This window comes from Bubalus kerabau, chromosome 19, assembly GCF_029407905.1.
Source record: "Bubalus kerabau isolate K-KA32 ecotype Philippines breed swamp buffalo chromosome 19, PCC_UOA_SB_1v2, whole genome shotgun sequence".
NCBI classification, from domain to species: Eukaryota; Metazoa; Chordata; class Mammalia; order Artiodactyla; family Bovidae; genus Bubalus; species Bubalus kerabau.
The window spans coordinates 15255344-15274400 of record NC_073642.1 but is presented as its reverse complement, the minus strand read 5'-3'; the positions used below and the strand labels follow the sequence as shown (position 1 = coordinate 15274400).

Sequence of the window (19057 nt, the reverse complement as noted above, 5' to 3'; positions counted from 1 at the left end):
CATGCTACCATGGGGGCTGAACCCTTTTCTCTCCAGAGAAGGAATGGTCTTGGCTTTCTTGCCTCATTTATTCATCCAGTAGTCATCTTCAGAAGCACGTTGAATCTGCAGGAGACACATGACCTCCCCCGCTCCATGGCAATACAGAGATGAGCAGGACCTTGTCCCAGGCTTGCCCCCAGTCTAGGTGGTGAAGCCACATGCTAGGTGACGCTGCAGTGGTAGCTGAGTGTAATGAAAACCTTGCTGTAGGTGTGACCACGATACCAGGGCAGGTTAAGGGACACAGACTCACTGTAGAGCAGTCTTCAGAATGGGTGGGAGGGACAAGGGACTCACAAAAGGCTGTACAGCCAAGAGTTACTTACTGGAGATCCACTAGAGAAGGAAATGGCAACCCATTCCAGTACTCTTGCCTAGAACATCCCATGGACAGAGGAGCCTGGTGGGCTATAGTTCATGGGGTCACAAAAGAGTAGGACACGACTTAGGGACTAAACAACAACAAATTACTGAAGAAATCTTCTTTAATGATAGCTTTCACCAGCTGCAACTGCATACATAGATACGTATCCAACTCAACCAACTACATAGATATGTATCACCTCTGAGTTGTAACTGCCTTGGTTTCTAGGGTTTTTAATGATCTGGATTTGTAGTGCAGCATTCTCTTAAAAATCTTTGTATTATAAAGTCTGTCTCCTTTATAAGATGAGTGTAAATTGGAGGAGGACGATTCCCGCATGAATTGGTCATCTCAATTCCTGCATCCTTTCCTGCCTCAGTTGTTGACTCGGTTTATTCCGTAAGTGTTCTGGTCTGAGAGACAAATTTCCTGGTATCTCTTCTGGTTGTTGGTGACAGTTTCATGATGAGAAAGAGGAAAGATCAGGAGTAAGTGTTAGGGAAACGCTTGGCATCCCACTGGTTGTTTACTTTTCTGATGTTCGGATGACTAGCATAAGAGACTGGGGAAATTGGCTGGAATCAAAGCCTTCGGTTCTCGCGGATGTTTTCTGAGGTTGAGCAGAGGGGAGAGCCAAGAGTGAGCTGGTATCTTTTTGTTCCAGCTGATGGAAGCTGATTCACAAACAAAAGTTTGCTGAAATCACATCCAGCGGATACATCAAACCATATTAAGCATGAAGGAAGAGGGGATGGCAGAAGGAGCTGAGTGTTCGGGGGGAGGGCAGAAGAAGACAGAAGCCCGAGAACTTGCTGACATGACATCCCATTGGCACTTAACACCCAGTAACGAGAGATCTCAGTCATCATGGAAACACCATTGTCAAGGATACCACTGGTCTCTTCAGAGCTCTGTGCCCAGTGGTGTTTCAGTATCTGTGAGGTCCAAGGGCTGTGGGGCAATGATCAGACCTGCTGAACAGCAAAAGGCCTCTCAGGGACTGTTGAGTGAGACTGTTAGACCTGAGAAGCTGGAAGTGGAGTGGATGGACCTGGAGGAGGGTAACCACATTGGTGCCAGACATGGGTGGCACTGGGAATAAACCTAAATTTGGTGCAAGCATCATACTATCAGCAGTGTCGTTTGTTGCCTGTAAGGCTGAAGAGGAGAAGGGGACAACAGAGGAGGAGATGGTTGGATGGCATCACCAACTCAATGGACATGAATTTGAGCAAACTCAGGGAGATAGTAAAGGACAGGGAAGCCTGGCATGCTGCAGTCCATGGGGTCGCAAAGTCGGATGCGACTGATCGACTGAACAACAAGGCTGAAGCTGCTGAGAGGGAGCCCCCTGTACCGTCACACGGGACCCTGGCTGGCAGTCCAGAAGTGACTGGCCTGTTCCAGCTTTAACTGTGATCCACATAAGGAGCTGGCAGTGCAGGAGTTTGTGGTCCCTGCTGTTGGAGCTGTGACTTCAGGAAAGCCTTCCTCTGGCAGTAGAAGCTTATCTCCACCAGAAGGACGTCATCAGGAGACATATGGCAAAGATGCTATGTGGAGGGGCATTTTGCTCCTAACATCCTAGAGAAGACTATTCAGAAAGTCAGTCCTGAATATTCATTGGAAGGACTGATGCTGAAGCTGAAACTCCAATACTTTGGCCACCTGATACAAAGAACTGACTCATGGAAAAGACCCTGATGGTGGGAAATATTGAAGGTGGGAGGAGAAGGAGACGACAGAGAATGAGATGGTTAGATGGCATCACCGACTCGATGGACATGTGTTTGAGTAAGCTCCAGGACTTGGTGACAGACAGGGAAGCCATGGGATTGCAAAAAGTTGGACATGACTGAGCGACTGAACTGAACTGATCCTAGAGAACAAGGTAGGAAAGCATAGCTCACAGGTCAAATCTAGGCAGCTACCTGTTATCATGTGCCTCTCAAGTAAAGATGATTTGACTTTTTCTAAAAACAAGTACTTATTTATTTATATATTTGGCTGTCCTGGGCCCCAGCTGCTGCACTCGGGATCCTCGATCTTCATTGCAGCGTGTGGGATCCCCAGCCGTGGGATTTTTTAGCTGTGTCCTGGGGCTCTTTAGTTGCATGGGGGATCCCAACCAGGGATCAAATCCAGGCCCCCACCCCCACACTGAGAGTGGGGAGTCCCAGCCCCTGGACCACCAGGGAAGTCCCTGCATTTTTAAAAGGTTGCAAAAAGTCAAAATAAGGATAACATCAATATCAAGTTCTTTACAACGTGTCATGCACTGTTCTCTATCTCTGCATTTATTAGCTCATTTAATCTCTACAGTCACTCCATGAACAAACGTAAGCCTGGAGCAGTAGTCAAAGATCACACAGCTAATGATTAGTTCAGTTAGAACGCAGACCCTGGGAGTCTTATCTCAGAGCTTGTACCCTTAACTTGCTTCCCCTTAATGACAAGTTCTCCAGCACTGTTAGGGTGGACAGAGTGTAAGTCTAGGAGAGAGATTCAGGTAACACAGTCTGGCAAGTTCACTAGAAAGAAGCAAGGGGACAGAGTTTCTGTTGGGAGGGACGAAAAAATCCTAGAGATGGTGATGGCTGCACGATCTTGTGAACAGACTGGGCGCCCCTGAATTGTACACTTAAAAAGGACAAAATGGAAATTTTGTGTTATGCATATTTTCCCACCAAAATCCTTTGACTGTGTGGATCACAACCAACTGTGGAAAATTCTTAAAGAGATGAGAATACCAGACCACCTTACCTATCTCCAGAGAAACCTGTATGCAGGCCAAGAAGAAACAGTTAGACGTAGACATGAACAACTGGTTAACACTGGGAAAGGAATACATCAAGGTTGTATGTTGTCAGCCTGCTTATTTAACTTCTATGCAGAGTGCATCATGTGAAATGCCCAGACTGGATGAATCACAAGCTGGAATCAAGATTGCTGGGAGAAATATCAACAACCTTAGATATGCAGATGATACCACTCTAATGGTAGGAAAAGAGCCTCTTGCTGAGGATGAAAGAGGAGAGTGAAGAAGTTGGCTTAAAACTCAACATTCAAAAAACTAAGATCATGGCATCTTGTCCCATCACCTCATGGCAAATAGATGGGGAAAAAGTGGAAATGGTAACAGATTTTATTTTCTTGGGTTCTAAAATCACTGTGGATGGTGACTACAGCCACGAAATTAAAAGATGCTTGCTCCCTGGAAGGAAAGCTGTAACAAACCTAGGCAGCATATTAAAAAGCAGAGACATCGCTTTACTCACAAAGGTCTGTATAGTCAGAGCTATGGCTTTTCCATTAGTCATGTACAGATATGAGAGTTGAACCATAAAGAAGGCTGAGCGCCAAAGAATATATGCTTTTGAACTGTGGTGCTGGAGAAGACTCTTGAGAGTCCCTTGGACTGCAAGGAGATCAAACCAGTCAATCCTAAAGGAAATCAACCCTGAATATTCATTGGAAGGACTGATGCTGAAGCTGAAGCTCCAATACTTTTTCTACCTGACGCAAAGAGCCTACTATTTGGAAAAAGACCCAGATGCTGGGAAAGATTGAAGGTAGGAGGAGAAGGGGGTGACAGAGGATGAGATGGTTGGACATGACTGACCCTAGATCATCCTTTTCCTTGCTTTTTGCCTCGCCATGTGTCCGGGGCACCACATACTTATGTGTCCTTGGATGGCATCACCAACTTAATGGACATGAGCTTGAGCAAACTCCAGAAGATAGTGAAAGACAGTGAAGCCTGGTGTGCTGCAGTTCATAAGGTTGCAAAGAGTCAGACATGACTTAGAGACTGAACAACAACCACCACAAAAAAGAAAAAGCCAGTTTAAAAAGCACGCTTGGAGCCTGTTGGGAGCTCTCACTCTTCATGTGACTGACGCTAAATCATTCTTTCCCTCACTCTCTCCTCACCATGTGTCCTTGGAGGAGCAGCAGGCAGGAGCCCCAGTGGTTTCTGTGCACAGCATTCAGTATCCTCCCGAAACTGTGAGGGAGGAAGCAGTCACCTGCAAATTCATGACTTGTGCTTCAGTTTAATCTTCTATTCTCAGGACTAATCAGCTGTTTAAGTTGGGTCCAGACTCTTAATTAAAGCTGTCAGCTCTTGAAAGTTCATTTACCGAGCCTGACTCTCCAGTGAGAAACCAAGGATCTGAGAGATTCTAACACAGCAATGAGACCCCAACACACTAGAACGTGACCTTACCTACACACAGCTGGGCTTGGATGAAGAGGCTAAACAGAAATGCGGTTTTCAGGTTTGCGCATTGCTTTTCACTGAAAACAAATCCAACTATGCATGGTATTCTCTTGTAACATGCTATTTTTATTTATTATCTTAGCTACTGCTTGGAAAGAGTATTATGTTTGTGGTGGAAAGTAGACTAACTTCTCAAAATGTAGCTCTTTGGAGTAATCAACCTCCATCGTAACTATGGCTGAGAATATTGGGCAGGTCCCGTGGACAGTGGTTGTTACTAACATTGCGCCTTGTTTTATTGAGTTCTTTATAGTGTACAAAGTGCTTTCCCATATATTTTTTTCACTTGGATGATCTAAGCCTCTTTGTCTCTATGATTTCAGAAGTTGATTAATTATCTTTAGCAGATTTTTCTCACCAGATCATCTTCTTCTGTCACTCAACCAAGCAGGTCACAGCATTCCCCTGTCACAAGGGATGCAGGCTTATTTTAATAACAATAGAGGCCAAACCTAATTAGAAAAAAAAAATCCCTTGCCAATTCATGCAGTTCATTTTGAGCCAAACATCTGCAGCCTGGGTTTCTTTGAATGACAGTAGCCCCATTCTCTGGGTATCTGAGAGGTGGAACAGTGTCTTGCACAGGTATAAATAATACGTGGGAACACACTATGCAAGCTACTGGAAAGACTTAGGAAGAAAAGTCCCAGTTGAGCAAGGTATTGTGCAAGGCTAAGAAGTGAACAAGACAGGCTCTCCCTGTTTTATTATAAGATTTATTATTATTTAATAATAATAGATAATAATATCTATTAATATATTATATATTAATGGATATATTATCTATTATTTAGATAATATCTACAATAATAGTTTATTGTTATTTAAAATAATAATAATAGGCCAACAGATCGGGAAATGGCTGCTGTTGAAAATGGTGTTTTTTTGTATTCCCAGATCCCAAGAGAGGTGGCATGCCACGTCATGCAGGCTGCAGGGAGTAGCCCCAGCTCCCTTAAGAGGCAGAGGAAGGGGGAGCTGTGGACAAGAGCCTTTATTGTGGTTTGCAGAGGAAGCAAGGGTGAGGCTGGGTGAGCAGCTTAGGACTGGCAGTTTTGGATAACTTCAGCAGACTATGGGGCATAGGAGCTGACCCTGTGTGTCTGAGATAACTGTAATCCCTGGGTTTATTAAACCAGATAGATGCATAGAAGTCCAGTACCTAGCTCTAGGTTGATTTTGGCAGGTGGATGGTGACCCAGGGTGTAAGATCCCAAAGAGGGAGGTGATGGGGCAGGGGAGGGGTTGGGCTCCAGATTGGTTGGTTTGCATTTGAAAGATGCCCTCCCAGGCCTGTGGTTTACTATCTCTAGGAATCTGCTAACCCTGAGAGAAGCTGCCCCTCCAAAGTCAGCAAGCCCCCAGATGTCAAAGCATTAGATAAAATAAAAGACATGGTTAGTGCACGCCACCCAGGGGCTTCCACTCTAGTGTGGCGAGCAGCCAAGGAAGCGGAAGCCCGAACCAAATCTCGAGACCTTGGTTCCTTCAACTATAAGAGGAGGAGTTTAGACTGGATAAATGACAACATTTCTTTCATGTCCCCTATCTGTGATCCCATGCAATAATTAAATATGAAAAAGGTGACAGATGCTGTAGCGGGACGCTTTGGGAGGAGAAGGGAAAGGTGGCTGAGAATTGAAAATTGGGTTTTGAGCAGAAGCACAGGTGTTGGGCTTGGAGTTTGGCATGGGGTTGGGCTTGGGAAGGTGATGGAACGGTTGGCTGGTGAGGGAGAGCAGGGGCAGGGATTCATCTCAGAGGCACCAGGTGGAAGACAAGAGTCTGAGCAGAGGTTCTCAAGTGGAGGTAATTCTGCCTCCCTGCCCCAGGGGACAACTGGAGGCATTTTTGTTGGCATTTTTGGTTGTCACAATTTGCGGGGTGTGGGGAGGGCTGCTCCTGCCTTAAAGCAGGTAGAGGCCAGGGATTCAGCTAAACATACTACAGCGTACAATTAGCTGCCCCGACACCCAACACCAACCCTGAAACATCAGTAGAGCTGAGGTAGGGGAAAGCCAGGATTAGAGAAAGTTTTAGTATGAAACCCCAGAGAAGGGAAAGGCTACCCACTCCAGTATTCTGGCCTGGAGAATTCCAGGGACTGTACAGTCCATGGGGTCGCAAAGAGTTGGACACGACTGAACAACTTTCACTTACTTTCTTAGTATGAAAAAGTGCATGGGTTGTGGCCTGAGAGCTCCTCAGAACCTGGCCTGGAGGCAAGAGAAGAGAAAGATGGTAGGAGGCAGTTGTACTCAGCATCGCATCCTCTCCAAACCCCTGGTTACAGTAAGCCAGATAGATACCCAAATGCAGGGTTCCCCTCACCTGGAGCCCTCTCATATTCCAAGAAGGACACTGGAGAGAGTTTGTTGAGCTTTGTTGTTTGTATAAGCAGAATTTTAAATTTTTATGAAGTCAAATCTGTCTGCATTCCCTCTTAGGGTTTCTTCTTACACTTCTGAATTTTAGAAGTCCTTCACATTCGCTCCTCATACCTCATCAAGATTTGATAAATATTCTCTTCCATCTTCATACCAATTTCATATGGATTGCCTTCTTTAAATATTTAACTGTTAATTCAGTCTTTTCCAGAGATGCTACAAGAGTTCTTGGTGATAATGTAAGATGATTTTAGGAATTCCATTGATAAATATTTTGGGGGATAATGGTTTTGTGTTCTTTTCAAATGACTATATATTCATGATATGAAACCCATATTTTAACCTGGGGCGTTGCTTAGGTTAAGAAGTTTTAAAAAGATGAGTCAATTTGAAAACTTGAGCATATAGTAGAATGGGTGATAAACAAAATATGGCAAACTGCTGATAGGAATAGGAGCATTATTACGGTCTGAGAAACACTAGTTAAATCCACTTGAAATGTATAAATCAGGGAACATTTAACCTGATTTCCCTCCAACTCACCTCCAGATTATTAATCAACTACTTCAGACCATTTATCGAATTTCTCATTGATAATAATTTAAAAAAAATAATACATCAGTTCTAGACAATCTTTTTGTTCCGTTAACCTTTCATTAATCTTGAGCTATGACAACACTTTTAATTACTATACTTGACTTAATATTTAGCCCAGCGACCCTTCCCTCCCGACAAGGAGTGCTGATTTTGAAAACGGGGGTCAGGGTCAGGGCATGGTGAAAGGTCAATGACTTGTAGACAGCAGCATGCCCAGGAGAGCCCCTGGGCTCTGACCTAAGTATAATAGATTATGATTACAGGCCGGAGCTGGCCAGGTAGTCCGAGACCCTTGAATTAGAAGTGCGAGTGCTCTGCCATCCCAAGGGGAAATGAAGAGAGACAAGAAAGAGATATTATGCATTGATTGCAACGTGAGGAACCAATGATACTCTGTGCAATTAAAAACTAGACTGTGTGTGGTGAAATCTGAGACCTGAAGGGAGGCCTGGAACGAGGCACAGGGTGAGTCATAGCACCCTTCCTGCTGCTGCTCATCCGGCTATGAGGCAGAATGATTCTTACTGCAAACAGTGTCGAAAAGACATTTCAGTCTATCAGGAAAACATAAACACACAAGCACGCACATATACACACACACACACACACACAATGTTATATCTACAAGTATGTGAATCCTAAAGAAATTTAGGATTTCCGGTTTCAAACTTAAAACCAGCGAGGAAATAGGCATTGGCTTCCCCCACAGAATTCCTGTTAAATCACAGTGTTCTTTAAATACACGATGATTTTGCAGTGATTTTAATTGTTTCTTTGAAGTATAGCAGCACCTTGGCTGAAGGTCTAGATGGAACTTTTAAAAAATGAGAAAACATGTATAATATCATGTATGAAACTAGTTGCCAGTCCAGGTTCAATGCACGATACTGGATGCTTGGGGCTGGTGCACTGGGACGACCCAGAGGGATGGTATGGGGAGGGAGGAGGGAGGAGGGTTCAGGATGGGGAACACATGTATACCTGCGGTGGATTCATTTTGATATTTGGCAAAACTAATACAATTTTGTAAAGTTTAAAAATAAAGTAAAATTAATTTAAAAAAAAATCAAAAGCTAAAAAAAAAAAAAGAAAAATATCTCCTTAAACCACATATCCTACAAATCAGTGGGGAAAATTATTTAATTTAACCATTAGTCTTGATCTTGGGTGGCCTTGCCCTGCAACGGCCTGGGTTCCCAGCCAGAGATTGAGGCCAGGTCGTGGTGGTGAAGGAAATGGCAACCCACTCCAGTAATCTTGCCTGGAGAATTCCATGGACAGAGGAGCCTGGCAGGCTACAGTCCATGGGGTTGCAAAGAGTCAGGCATGACTGAGCAACTTTCACTCACTCACTCAACAGTGCTGAAAGCACCAGATTCTAGCCACTAGACCAGTGGTCAGTGACCAGGGCCCCGGCCTTCAGCTTTGCAGAAAAGAACTCCCACAAAGACAAAAATAGTGAAGCAAGTCAAGTATTATATTAAGAAGACAAAGAATTACAGTACATGTGGATAGACACATGGGTGGACTCAGGGGGAGAAATAGAGTCGCTGAGTCACACCCTCGTGGCAATTTGAATTACTTCTATGGGACATTTCTTCTGGGTTTCCTTTGGCCAGTCATTATGATTTGCCTGGTTCACAGTCTCTATCTGATACACCTCAGGATTCTCCCATGTGTGAGCATGCATCTCTTAGCCAGGATGGATTCTACCAAAAGGGCGTCTGGGTAGAACCTCCCTTAACACGACTCCCCTTTGGCCTCCAAGGAGCCTTTTCTGTGCGTGTGTGGTCAGGAAGGTCTCCTGACTTCAGGAATGAAATTTGTGGTCTGATCAGGGCCCAGGCTCCTCTCTTAATGGTCCTGCTACTCTCATCTTGGAGTTTCAGTCAAGAGGGAATGAATCTCCAATAGCTTTGCCCTGGGTGGGGAAGGTCCATCTGCCTCCTGCCTCAATCTCACATACAACTTTTAAAAATACACACAGAGCACAAAGTGGGCTGAATACCAAGGAAGAGATTTATCTCTCCCCTGATCCAGTGCAACTGGCAAAGGAGGGTGAAACTTCATGGCCCTATAGCCCCCACCCAGAGCAGAATGTGACAGAACTAAAGAAATGGTGGGACTGGAAAGGGCCTTAGAGTGCTTTGACGCCCACAGCTTATCCTCCAGAGGAAGAAGCAAAGGGCACTAATACTTACCCATCTCCTGCTCCTCCACAAACTGACACTGCTATTATTTTTCCTGCCTCCAAAAAGCAAATCATTTTCACATTTGGTCGGAGGCACTGGTGGCGTCGGTCTCGCTGCCTCTGTTGAACGTCTGAGATCTTAAGTTTGGACACAATGTGGTGGACAACATCTCACCACAAGTTGTTGTTGTTCAGTCACATTATTCAGTCATGTCCGACTCTTTGTGACCCCATGGACTGCAGCACACCAGGCTTCCCTGTCCATCACCAACTCCCAGAGCTTGCTCAGACTCATGTCCATTGAGTCGGTGATGTCATGCAACCATCTCTTCCTCTGTTGTCCCCTTCTCCTGCCGCCTTCAATCTTTCCCAGCATCAGGGTCTTTTCCAGTGAGTCAGCTCTTTGCATCAGGTAGCCAAAGTGTTGGAGCTTCAGCTTCAGCATCAGTCCTTCCAGTGAATATTCAGGGCATAATTCCTATAGAATGGACTGGTTTGATCTCCTTGCTGTCCAAAGGACTCTCAAGAGTCTTCTCCAACACCACAGCTCAAAAGCATCATTTCTTTGGCTCTCAGCCTTCTTCATGATCCAATTCTCACATCTGTACATGACTGCTGGAAAAACCATAGCCTTGACTATACGAACCTTTGTAGGCAAAATGATGTCTCTGCTTTTTAATACACTGTACAGGTTTTGTCGTATCTTTTCCTCCAAGGAGCAAGAGTCTTTTAATTTCTTGGCTGAAGTCACTGTCCACAGTGACTTTAGAGCCCAAGAAAACAATCTGCCACTATTTACACTTTTCACCCATCTGTTTGCCATGAAGTGATGGGACCGGATGCCACGATCTTTGTTTTTTGAAAGTTGATTTTTAGGCCAACCTTTCCACTCTCCTCTTTCACTTTCATCAAGGTAAGTGAAAGCAAAAGACGAAGGGCAGATGCTGAGTCAGGCTAGAGTTACGGCTGAGTCATGCTATAGCAGGTGCTGAGTCGTGCTAAAGCATGCTAGCCTGTGGGGTTAACCAGAGGGGATGAATCCCAGAGGAGTCTTTCTCGAAGTCAGATGAAATTCTCAAGTGGAAACCTAGGTGGAAATTGAAACAGTGCTCAAGTGGGAGGCAGGAAAGGACCTGAGGTCAGCTTCCCCTCAAAGGCTCGGATTTTGGCTAGATCAGGATGCTGTCCATCCTGGAGAAGCCCCGGCAAGAATGCATCCTCCCTTTGTACTTCTCCAAGGTGGGCTGCAGGCGCTCTTGGCAACTGAAGAGGGCTTTGCAAAAAAGAGCTGGATTTATAAATAATGCATTTCCTTTGTCTTGCAGGAATTCTGGAGGCAGAGGTACAATCAGATCAGCTGTGAACAGCTTACATAGCAAATCTAATAGGTTTGTAAATTAGATTTTGTGTTCATTTGTTTTTGCTGTAAGGCAGCTATTAATCTGCTTCTCCTCTTTGCTGGATGGTGCCCTTCTTACTTAGCAAATAGATCTGTTTCGTTTCACTTTGGCTTTGCATTTCTCTAATCAGTGTGTGTAGGGGGGTGGCGGGGAGCTGTTGGTAGAAGAGCCCAGAAAATGGCCCCAGTCTAGAGGCTGTGGAGATGGAAAATTCAGATGGGTAAGAGTCTTTCTGAAAAGGACCCACCCGCTTGGAGGCGCTTGAGTGCTTATTCATAACTTGAATTTTTGCCAAATAATGGAGACTCTGAAAGGAATCAGGATTTCCACCCCATTTCATGGGGAGAGATAAAGATGGAAAATAGAGCACTCAGAAACTTTGTTGAGACCTCTTAAAAATATTTAGGAAGTCATCTCAGAACTGTTAACCTTGATTATTGAAAGGGACGTGAAAGTCACTCAGTCATGTCCCACTGTTTGTGACCCCACGGACTATACAGTCCATGGAATTCTCCAGGCCAGAGTACTGGAGTGGGTAGCCTTTCCCTTCTCCAGGGGATCTTCCCAACCCAGGGATTGAACCCCGGGTTTCCCGCATTGCAGGTGGATTCTTTACCAGCTGAGCCACAAGGGAAGCCCATGATTACTGAAGGCGCACTCTAAATCTAAAAGAGTGTTTCCCCAAATGACAGTTTTGGCCAGAGGATAGCTTGATGCTGGAGAGTGAGAAAATGCTTTACAAGCCAACAGACCCAGGCTTGCCACTGGCTATGGTTGGACCGTGCCAATCATATTCAGAGAATATCTTCCTCTTCCACACCCTCTTTCTGTAAACGGGGAAACTGAGGCTCAGAGTGATAAAGTAATTTGCCTGTAGTCTCACAGCTTGTGAAATCTTTCCACTACATCCTCTGCCTCTGTTCACGAAAACAGCAAAAATTGCAAAGGGTCAAGTCTTCTGTTTGCTTTGATAGCTCTCTTTAGGCCTGTCAGCTGGAGGAATACTCAAAACCCTTGAATTTTATGTTCTCTGCCGAAGTTGCATATTTTTGAATCTCCGACAAGTAGTATCAGCCAGAGGAGTCAGAAGTTTTGGGAATGGAAGTATGTGGGGAGAAAGCGAGTCCCCCAAATAAATTTCTTCTCTACCTACAAAAAGCAAAATAGAGCCCTGGGTTTAGACCTGTTAAAAGGATTTCATCTCTTTTAGCATGGCTGTTCCAAGGTAAATGCAGAGGACATAGATGTTAGGTTTGAATCCTTTCAAGCTCCAGAATTTGGCATCACAAATCCACTTGTCATTCTAACTGAGAGAATGTGCTATCCGCACACACAAAAGGAACTTGCGATGTGACCCACATGCATCACCGTGGTTCCCGCGCTGCCTTTAGAGATGTAATTGTAACCTGGTTTCTTAGAAACCCACTAGCATAGATTTCCAGCAGCTGAATTCAAGCAGGTCCTGTAATGCCTGAGTCAGGTGGGAAGATGGTGGTACGCACCCAGAATTATGTATGAGTGGCCTCAGGCATTCAGAGCCAGCCAGCAACTTCATCCATCCAGGCTCCCCTAGGGTCAAATTCAAATTCAGCAACCACTTATTTATTGAGCATCTGCTATGTTAGACCATTGGGGGATGTAGAAATGAGTGAGGGAGGTCCCCTGCTGCCAGTCTAGTGGGGAAGAGAAACAGAGCACAAATAACTCTGGAACAAGGCGGGTATTTGAAGAGGCATTTTACAAACGAGGGATAATGAGATAAGGCTACATCCCATTGCCCCAGTATGAGTTTTTGTTTTCCTCTTTATTAAGTTTGCAAACCATCTTATGATACGAGGTTGTTGATGCAAGTGCTCTGCAGAGTTTTGCAAAAGTGGCTTGAAGAAGGATTACTATTCCGACAGTGACTGCTAAGTTTCACTCAGAGGAAATGTTGTGGGTGGGAGAGGTGAGAAAGATAGTTTATTACCCCCTTTCCTGTCTCCCAGAATATATGTAGGTTATACCTGAGGGAGAGAGTTGGTGCATTCTAGAAGATAAATAGACTTCCTTCCCTTCCCAGGTAATAACTGCAATTTTGCTCCTCCGAAGAAGTTTACATTCAAGCTCGTGCAAAAACAAAACGATTAGGCTTGTCATTGGCTTGCTAACAGATCATGTCTCCCCTCTTCCCTTTTTTTTCTCCCCCCACTTCCAGAGCTGAAGTTGTGATAAATGGCTCCTCGTCGCCAGCTGTTGTTGACAGAAGTAATGAAAGCATTAAGCACAACATCCAGCCAGCCTCGGCCAAATGGAGACACAACCAGACGCTCTCTCTGAGGATCAGGTAGTGGTAATTACCTCTAGGACAAGAGACAGACTTGGCCTTCTTCGGCACAAGCCAGCAAATTGCCGCTCTCCATCACCTAAGCAAGTCAGGATAGAAATAAAATGTTTACCTCCAGCCGAGGCAGGTTTCATCTCTAAGCGATCAATTGGAAATAAAAACCCGAGACAAGCCCGGCAGCCCAACATGTGTGTGCCGCGACTGGAGTGGGGAGGGGGCAGGAGCAGCCAGCTGAGGTCCTGGCTTTGGAAGGAGCGAGGCTCTGGGTCAGCAGCAGAGAAAGCCTGGTGGGGGTAGGAGAGCGGGCACAGAGATCACAGATGGCTTCCTTCCGGAGGAGCCTGAAGCAGCAGTCCTTGCTGCTTCCATCATCCATCCCCAGCTTTCAGCGGCGAGGGTCCTCCCGTTTGCCTCTGGAGAGTTGTCCCCTCCCGTGGTCCTCGGGTCAGCAAGCCCCTCCCTGATGACATGAAAATAAAAAGTCACATCCCAGCAGCAGGTGACCCAGGAGCTGACGGGACACCTAACCACAAAGGGAGGGTCTATTTAACCAAAGAGCAGCTCTTGTCTTGATCTTTAAAAAAAAAATTGATTCATTGATTTATTTTTGGCTGTGCTGGGTCTTTGTCGCTGCGCAGACTTTTCTCTGGTTGCAGTGCGTGGGCTTCTCATTGCGGTGGATTCTCTTGTTGCAGAGCACAGGCTCTAGGGCACGTGGGCTCAGTAGTCGCCGTGTGTGGGCTCAGTAGTCGTGGTGCAGGCTCAGCTGCCCCTTGGCATGGGGAGTCGTCCCAGATCTGGGATCAAACCCGTGTCTCCTGTGGATTCACCACCACTGGGCCCCCAGGGAAGCCCCTCTTGTCCTGATCTTTACGGAGTGATGTTTCCAGAGCGGTGTGGTCACTGTTGGGCGGTGGGAATGGGGAGCTATGGGGGAGGGATTCCAAGGTCAGCACAGTGGCCACTTGGCTTTGACAGAGCTTCGGTACACCCGGCACAGACTGGTCAGTGTACCCAACCATTCCCTTGCAGATGTTGCGCTGGGAGCTGACGTGAATCAGACATGCTCGCAGGAGACACAGGTGTCACAGAGCTAGAGCATGGCAGTGAGATGCTGGCAATGGGCAGCGTTACCTCATAGAAATAGGTAGGGAAAGCTCCTACTGAGCTGAGCGCTTCATTTTGTAAGGGGACTAAGAGGGCCGGCCAGGAGAGACCTAGCCAGGAGCAGTGGGTTTTGAGGGATACTTAGGAGTTTGCCAGGCATGCCACGCTGCTGCCTGAAGTCTGGTGTCTGTGCTCAGCGTTGCTGGAGCACCCCTTGGGAGGAAGAGAAGAGGGGATGCTGGTGTGGTAGCGAGGACCAGGCGGGAAAGCTCTGACATCACGGGGAGAAGGCTGAGAACGGGGGGTCAGGGGCCCGGTAATCAGCCTTGACCTTAGCCGCCGGAAGGGCCACCATGAAAAGTGGGGAGCTGCCCCCTTCAGGTACCCCACCCCCTGGTTCTTGAAGCTTGGCTTTGGGACCTGAGGAGGTGTGGGGAGTAGGGAGGATTAGCTGGAAGGGCTGGCAGCTGAGAAAGTGCCTGAAGGAGTGGACCCCTGTCACCTCCCTTCTGCCTCCCTCATTCAGGGTCTCTTCTGAGGTCCCCGTGATGAGGGGCCCAGCCTTCGTCTTACACCCTAACAGCTGCCAGCCTGCCCTTACTGACCCCTGGTCAGCGGCCCTGGGGAGCACTAGGCCTGAGGCTGCTGAACAAATTTCCACCAACTTGATGGCTTCAGACAAAAGAAAATGCATTCTCTTACCGTTCTGGGGGCCAGAATTCTGAGCGTGGCCTCTGAAGGCTCCAGGGGAGACTTTGTCTTCACCCCTTCCAGCTTCTGCTGACTCCAGGCGCTCCCCATCATGTGGCCAAGCCGCTCGTCTCTGCCCCGTCTTCACAGAGCCTTTCCCTCTGTGTCTGTGCATTCCCTCTCCTGTCTCTAATAAGGGCACTTGTCATTGGATTTAGGCCCAGCGGGGTAATCAAGATGACCTCAAGATCCTTAATTTAATTACATTTGCAAAGATGCTGTTTCCAAATATAGCACCTCGCAGTTCCCAAGGGTTAGGAAAGTGAAAGTGAAGTAAAAGTTGCTCAGTCGTGTCCGACTCTTTGTGGCCCCATGGACTATACAGTCCACAGAATTCTTTAGACCAGAACACTGGAGTGGGTAGCCTTTCCCTTCTCCAGGGAATCTTCCCAACCCAGGGATTGAACCCAGGTCTCCTACATTGCAGGCGGATTTTTTTTGCCAGCTGAACCACAAGGGAAGACCAAGAATACTGGAGTGGGTAGCCTAGCCCTTCTCCAGCAGATGTTTCCCTCCTAGGAATCAAACCGGGGTCTCCTGCATTGCAGCCAGATTCTTTACCAACTGAGCTAGTTAGGAGGTAGACATGTATTTGGTCTGGGCTGTGTTGTGCTTAGTCATTCAGTTGTGTTTGACTCTTTGCTGCCCCATGGACTGTAGCCTGCCAGGCTCCTCTGTCCATGGGGATTTTCCAGGCAAGAATACTGGAGTGAGTTGCCATTTCCTTCTTCATGGGATCTTCCCAACCCAGATATTGAACCCAGGTCTCGTGCATTGCAGGCGGATTTTTTGCCTGCTGAGCCACAAGGCAAGCCCAAGAATACTGGAGTGGGTAGCCTAGCCCTTCTCCAGCGGAACTTCCCAACCCAGGAATCAAACCAGGGTCTCCTGCACTACAGGTGGATTCTTTACCAGCTGAACTACCAGGGAAGCCCCATATAGTTTGGGGAGCCCCTATTCACCCCAGGCTTCCCTGGTGGCTCAGATGATAAAGAATCTGCCTGCTATTGAGGAGACCTGGATTCCAGTCCTGGGTGGGGAAGATCCCCTGGAGAAGAGAATGGCAATCCACTCCAGTATCCTTGCCTGGAAAATCTCATGGACAGGAGCCTGGTGAGCTACAGTCCATGAGGTCGCAGAGTCAGACATGACTGAGCAACTCTTTCACTTTCATTCACCCCAGTGTGGCTCAGTGGTAAAGAAACTGCCTGCCAATGCAGGAGATGCAAGTTTGGTTCCTGGGTTTGGCAGATCCCCTGGAGAAGGAAATGACAACCCACTCCAGTATTCTTGCCTGGCAAATCCCACGGACAGAGGATCCCGGCAGGCTCCAGTCCTCAGGGTCTCAAGAGTCGGGCACGACCAAGTGGCTGAGCATACATGCGCACCACCTGTGAATGAAAACTTTCTGCCAGAACAAGCCCACCTGTGATCTCCACTTGCCCTTTCTCCCACCACCGGGTAGAGAAAAGGATAACCCCACCCCTTTGGAGAAGAACAGACTGAGGCCTTCGTGGGGAGCCTGCAAGCGCATAGCCACCTCAGCAGGAACAACGTGCCTTCACCCAGCGGGGAAAAGGATCTCCTTCATCTTCCTTCAATTAGTCACCAACATTATTCATAATAAAGATTCTGTGAGTGATTTGGAATGCTGTTTAATAATTGGTGGTAATTTCTCATAATTAGTTAGAAATTAATTCAGGCACAGAGGAGTTTCTCTATGGGCTTTCTGGGGGCTCTTTGCTTTTAAATACTCTGGGGTAAGTAATTGCAAAGGTTTCAGCGATTTCCAAGCCGTATTAGTTTGTCAATTGCGTCATCTTTGGTAAAGGTTCAGTAAATAAAAACAATGCCTCTGTTTTCCATTAGGAGATAGAAATTATTCATCAAGGGTGGTTTCCCATGCATGAAAATGCAAGATTCAGGTCATTAATAAGGCAAAACCAGTGGAAATAGAGCGTCATGCCATGTCAAGCATTCTAGCCACCCTTGGGCAATGCCAAAGGCTCCCAAACCTGGACCCACCTGAGTCCCCTGTGGAGCCTGTCAAAGCGTGCTGAGACCCGGGTCATGCTGAGAATCAGGATTTCTCAGGCGTCAACCTGGACCTTCTGAATTGTTTATGGTTCCTCAAGTGATTGAATGTGCACCCCACCGGGATACATCACAGGTTGTAACCATCTCAGAGCGCACAGACTGTCAGGGATCAGTGTTACCGTCTGTTCAGTGGGGCAGCAACCTTGCAAATCCTTACATTTGCAAAATGTGTGATGGTCCTGTCCCTCTGGAGCTTGGTGGAAAAGAAGAACAGTCTCATCCTATCTGTTCTATATGGGGGCTTGCTTGCTACAGGAAGTGAAGTTAATTCCTGCTGATCTGAGTACCAGATTTCTTTCTCCTGATGACTTGAATCATTTCTAAAAATCTTTGGGGCAGAGTGTGTGTGTGTGTGTGTGTGTGTGTGTGTGTGTGTGTGTGTGTGTCAGTCACTCAGTCATGTCTGACTCTTTGCAACCCCATGGACTGTATAGCCTGCCAGGCTCCTCTGTCCATGGGATTCTCCAGGCAAGAATACTGGAGAGGGAAGCCATTCCCTTCTCCAGGGGGATATTCCTGACCCAGGGATTGAACCCAGATCTCCTGAACTGCAGGTGGTCTCTTTACCATCTGAACCTCCAGGGAAGCCCTTGGGACATATACAGTTTTTACAACAAAACCTCCAGTTAGGATCCCCAGCTTCTTGGGGTAAAATTCCCCCAGGGGATTCTGAGAGGATTCTGGCCCCTTTTCTGACCGCATCCCATCCCATTTATGTGCTTTGCTAGATGATTCTGGAACTTTCCCCCTAGAACTCACCCTGGAGCCAAGAGAGATGTCCTTTTGTTTTGTCCTCAACACAAAGCAATGCTGCTCTATGGGACCAGACCTCTCTGGTCTTCGCAAATCACAATCAACAAACTCCAAGCTAGATAGCGGTGAGGAGGGCCATAAACCACACAACCCAGAAAGGACCAGCGTACAGACTTCAGGCCGTGTGCTCGGGCCCACCGCGGGGGAGTACTGACACACCCACGCTGCGCCCAGACAAGGCTGCCAGGAGAAAGATGGGCTCTGAGGAAGAAGGGACAAGGGCCATCTCGGTCTCCTGTTCCTAATTCAGGACTACTTGTCAGATGGTGACCCCGAATCCCACTCAGAGAAGGGGGTTTGACATAGGATGACTACAGTCTGGGTTTGCCCAAGATTCAGGGACACAGTTTGCCCCTGGGGCACACAGCTTTCAGTCTAAGACCGTGCTTTCCTAGGCAAACCAGCTCGATGGGTCACCCTTCCTTCCAGGTCCCTCCGTGATGAACTCGCATTGAGTCCTAAGGACGTCACTTCCCAGGGTGGGTGTCTTGTCTCTTAGAAACGGAGTGTGGGCACAGCCACCAGATTGGCCTCGGGACCATTTTGCCAGTCTGCCTGGAACCCGTTCTCAGAGGGCATCTGACCTCTCACTTCACCTGGATGCGGGTCTGCGGCAGCTCTGCAGGGTGACCGAGGAGAGGAAAAGCCAGGCGGGCAAAAGGCAGCTGGCAACAGCAGACTTTTTTCTCATGTGTGTTTGG

General features: G+C 47.0%; 1 protein-coding gene across 1 annotated transcript in view; it reads left to right on the top strand.

The window, feature by feature from the left end:
• Window positions 1-19057, top strand: part of ST8SIA2 (ST8 alpha-N-acetyl-neuraminide alpha-2,8-sialyltransferase 2) — a 68200-nt gene that overhangs the window by 29441 nt on the left and 19702 nt on the right. Inside the window, exons 2-3 of the mRNA XM_055556121.1 lie at window positions 11189-11251; window positions 13461-13589. Coding sequence (XP_055412096.1) covers window positions 11189-11251; window positions 13461-13589 — 192 coding nt within the window. The remainder of the gene's footprint in view (window positions 1-11188; window positions 11252-13460; window positions 13590-19057) is intronic.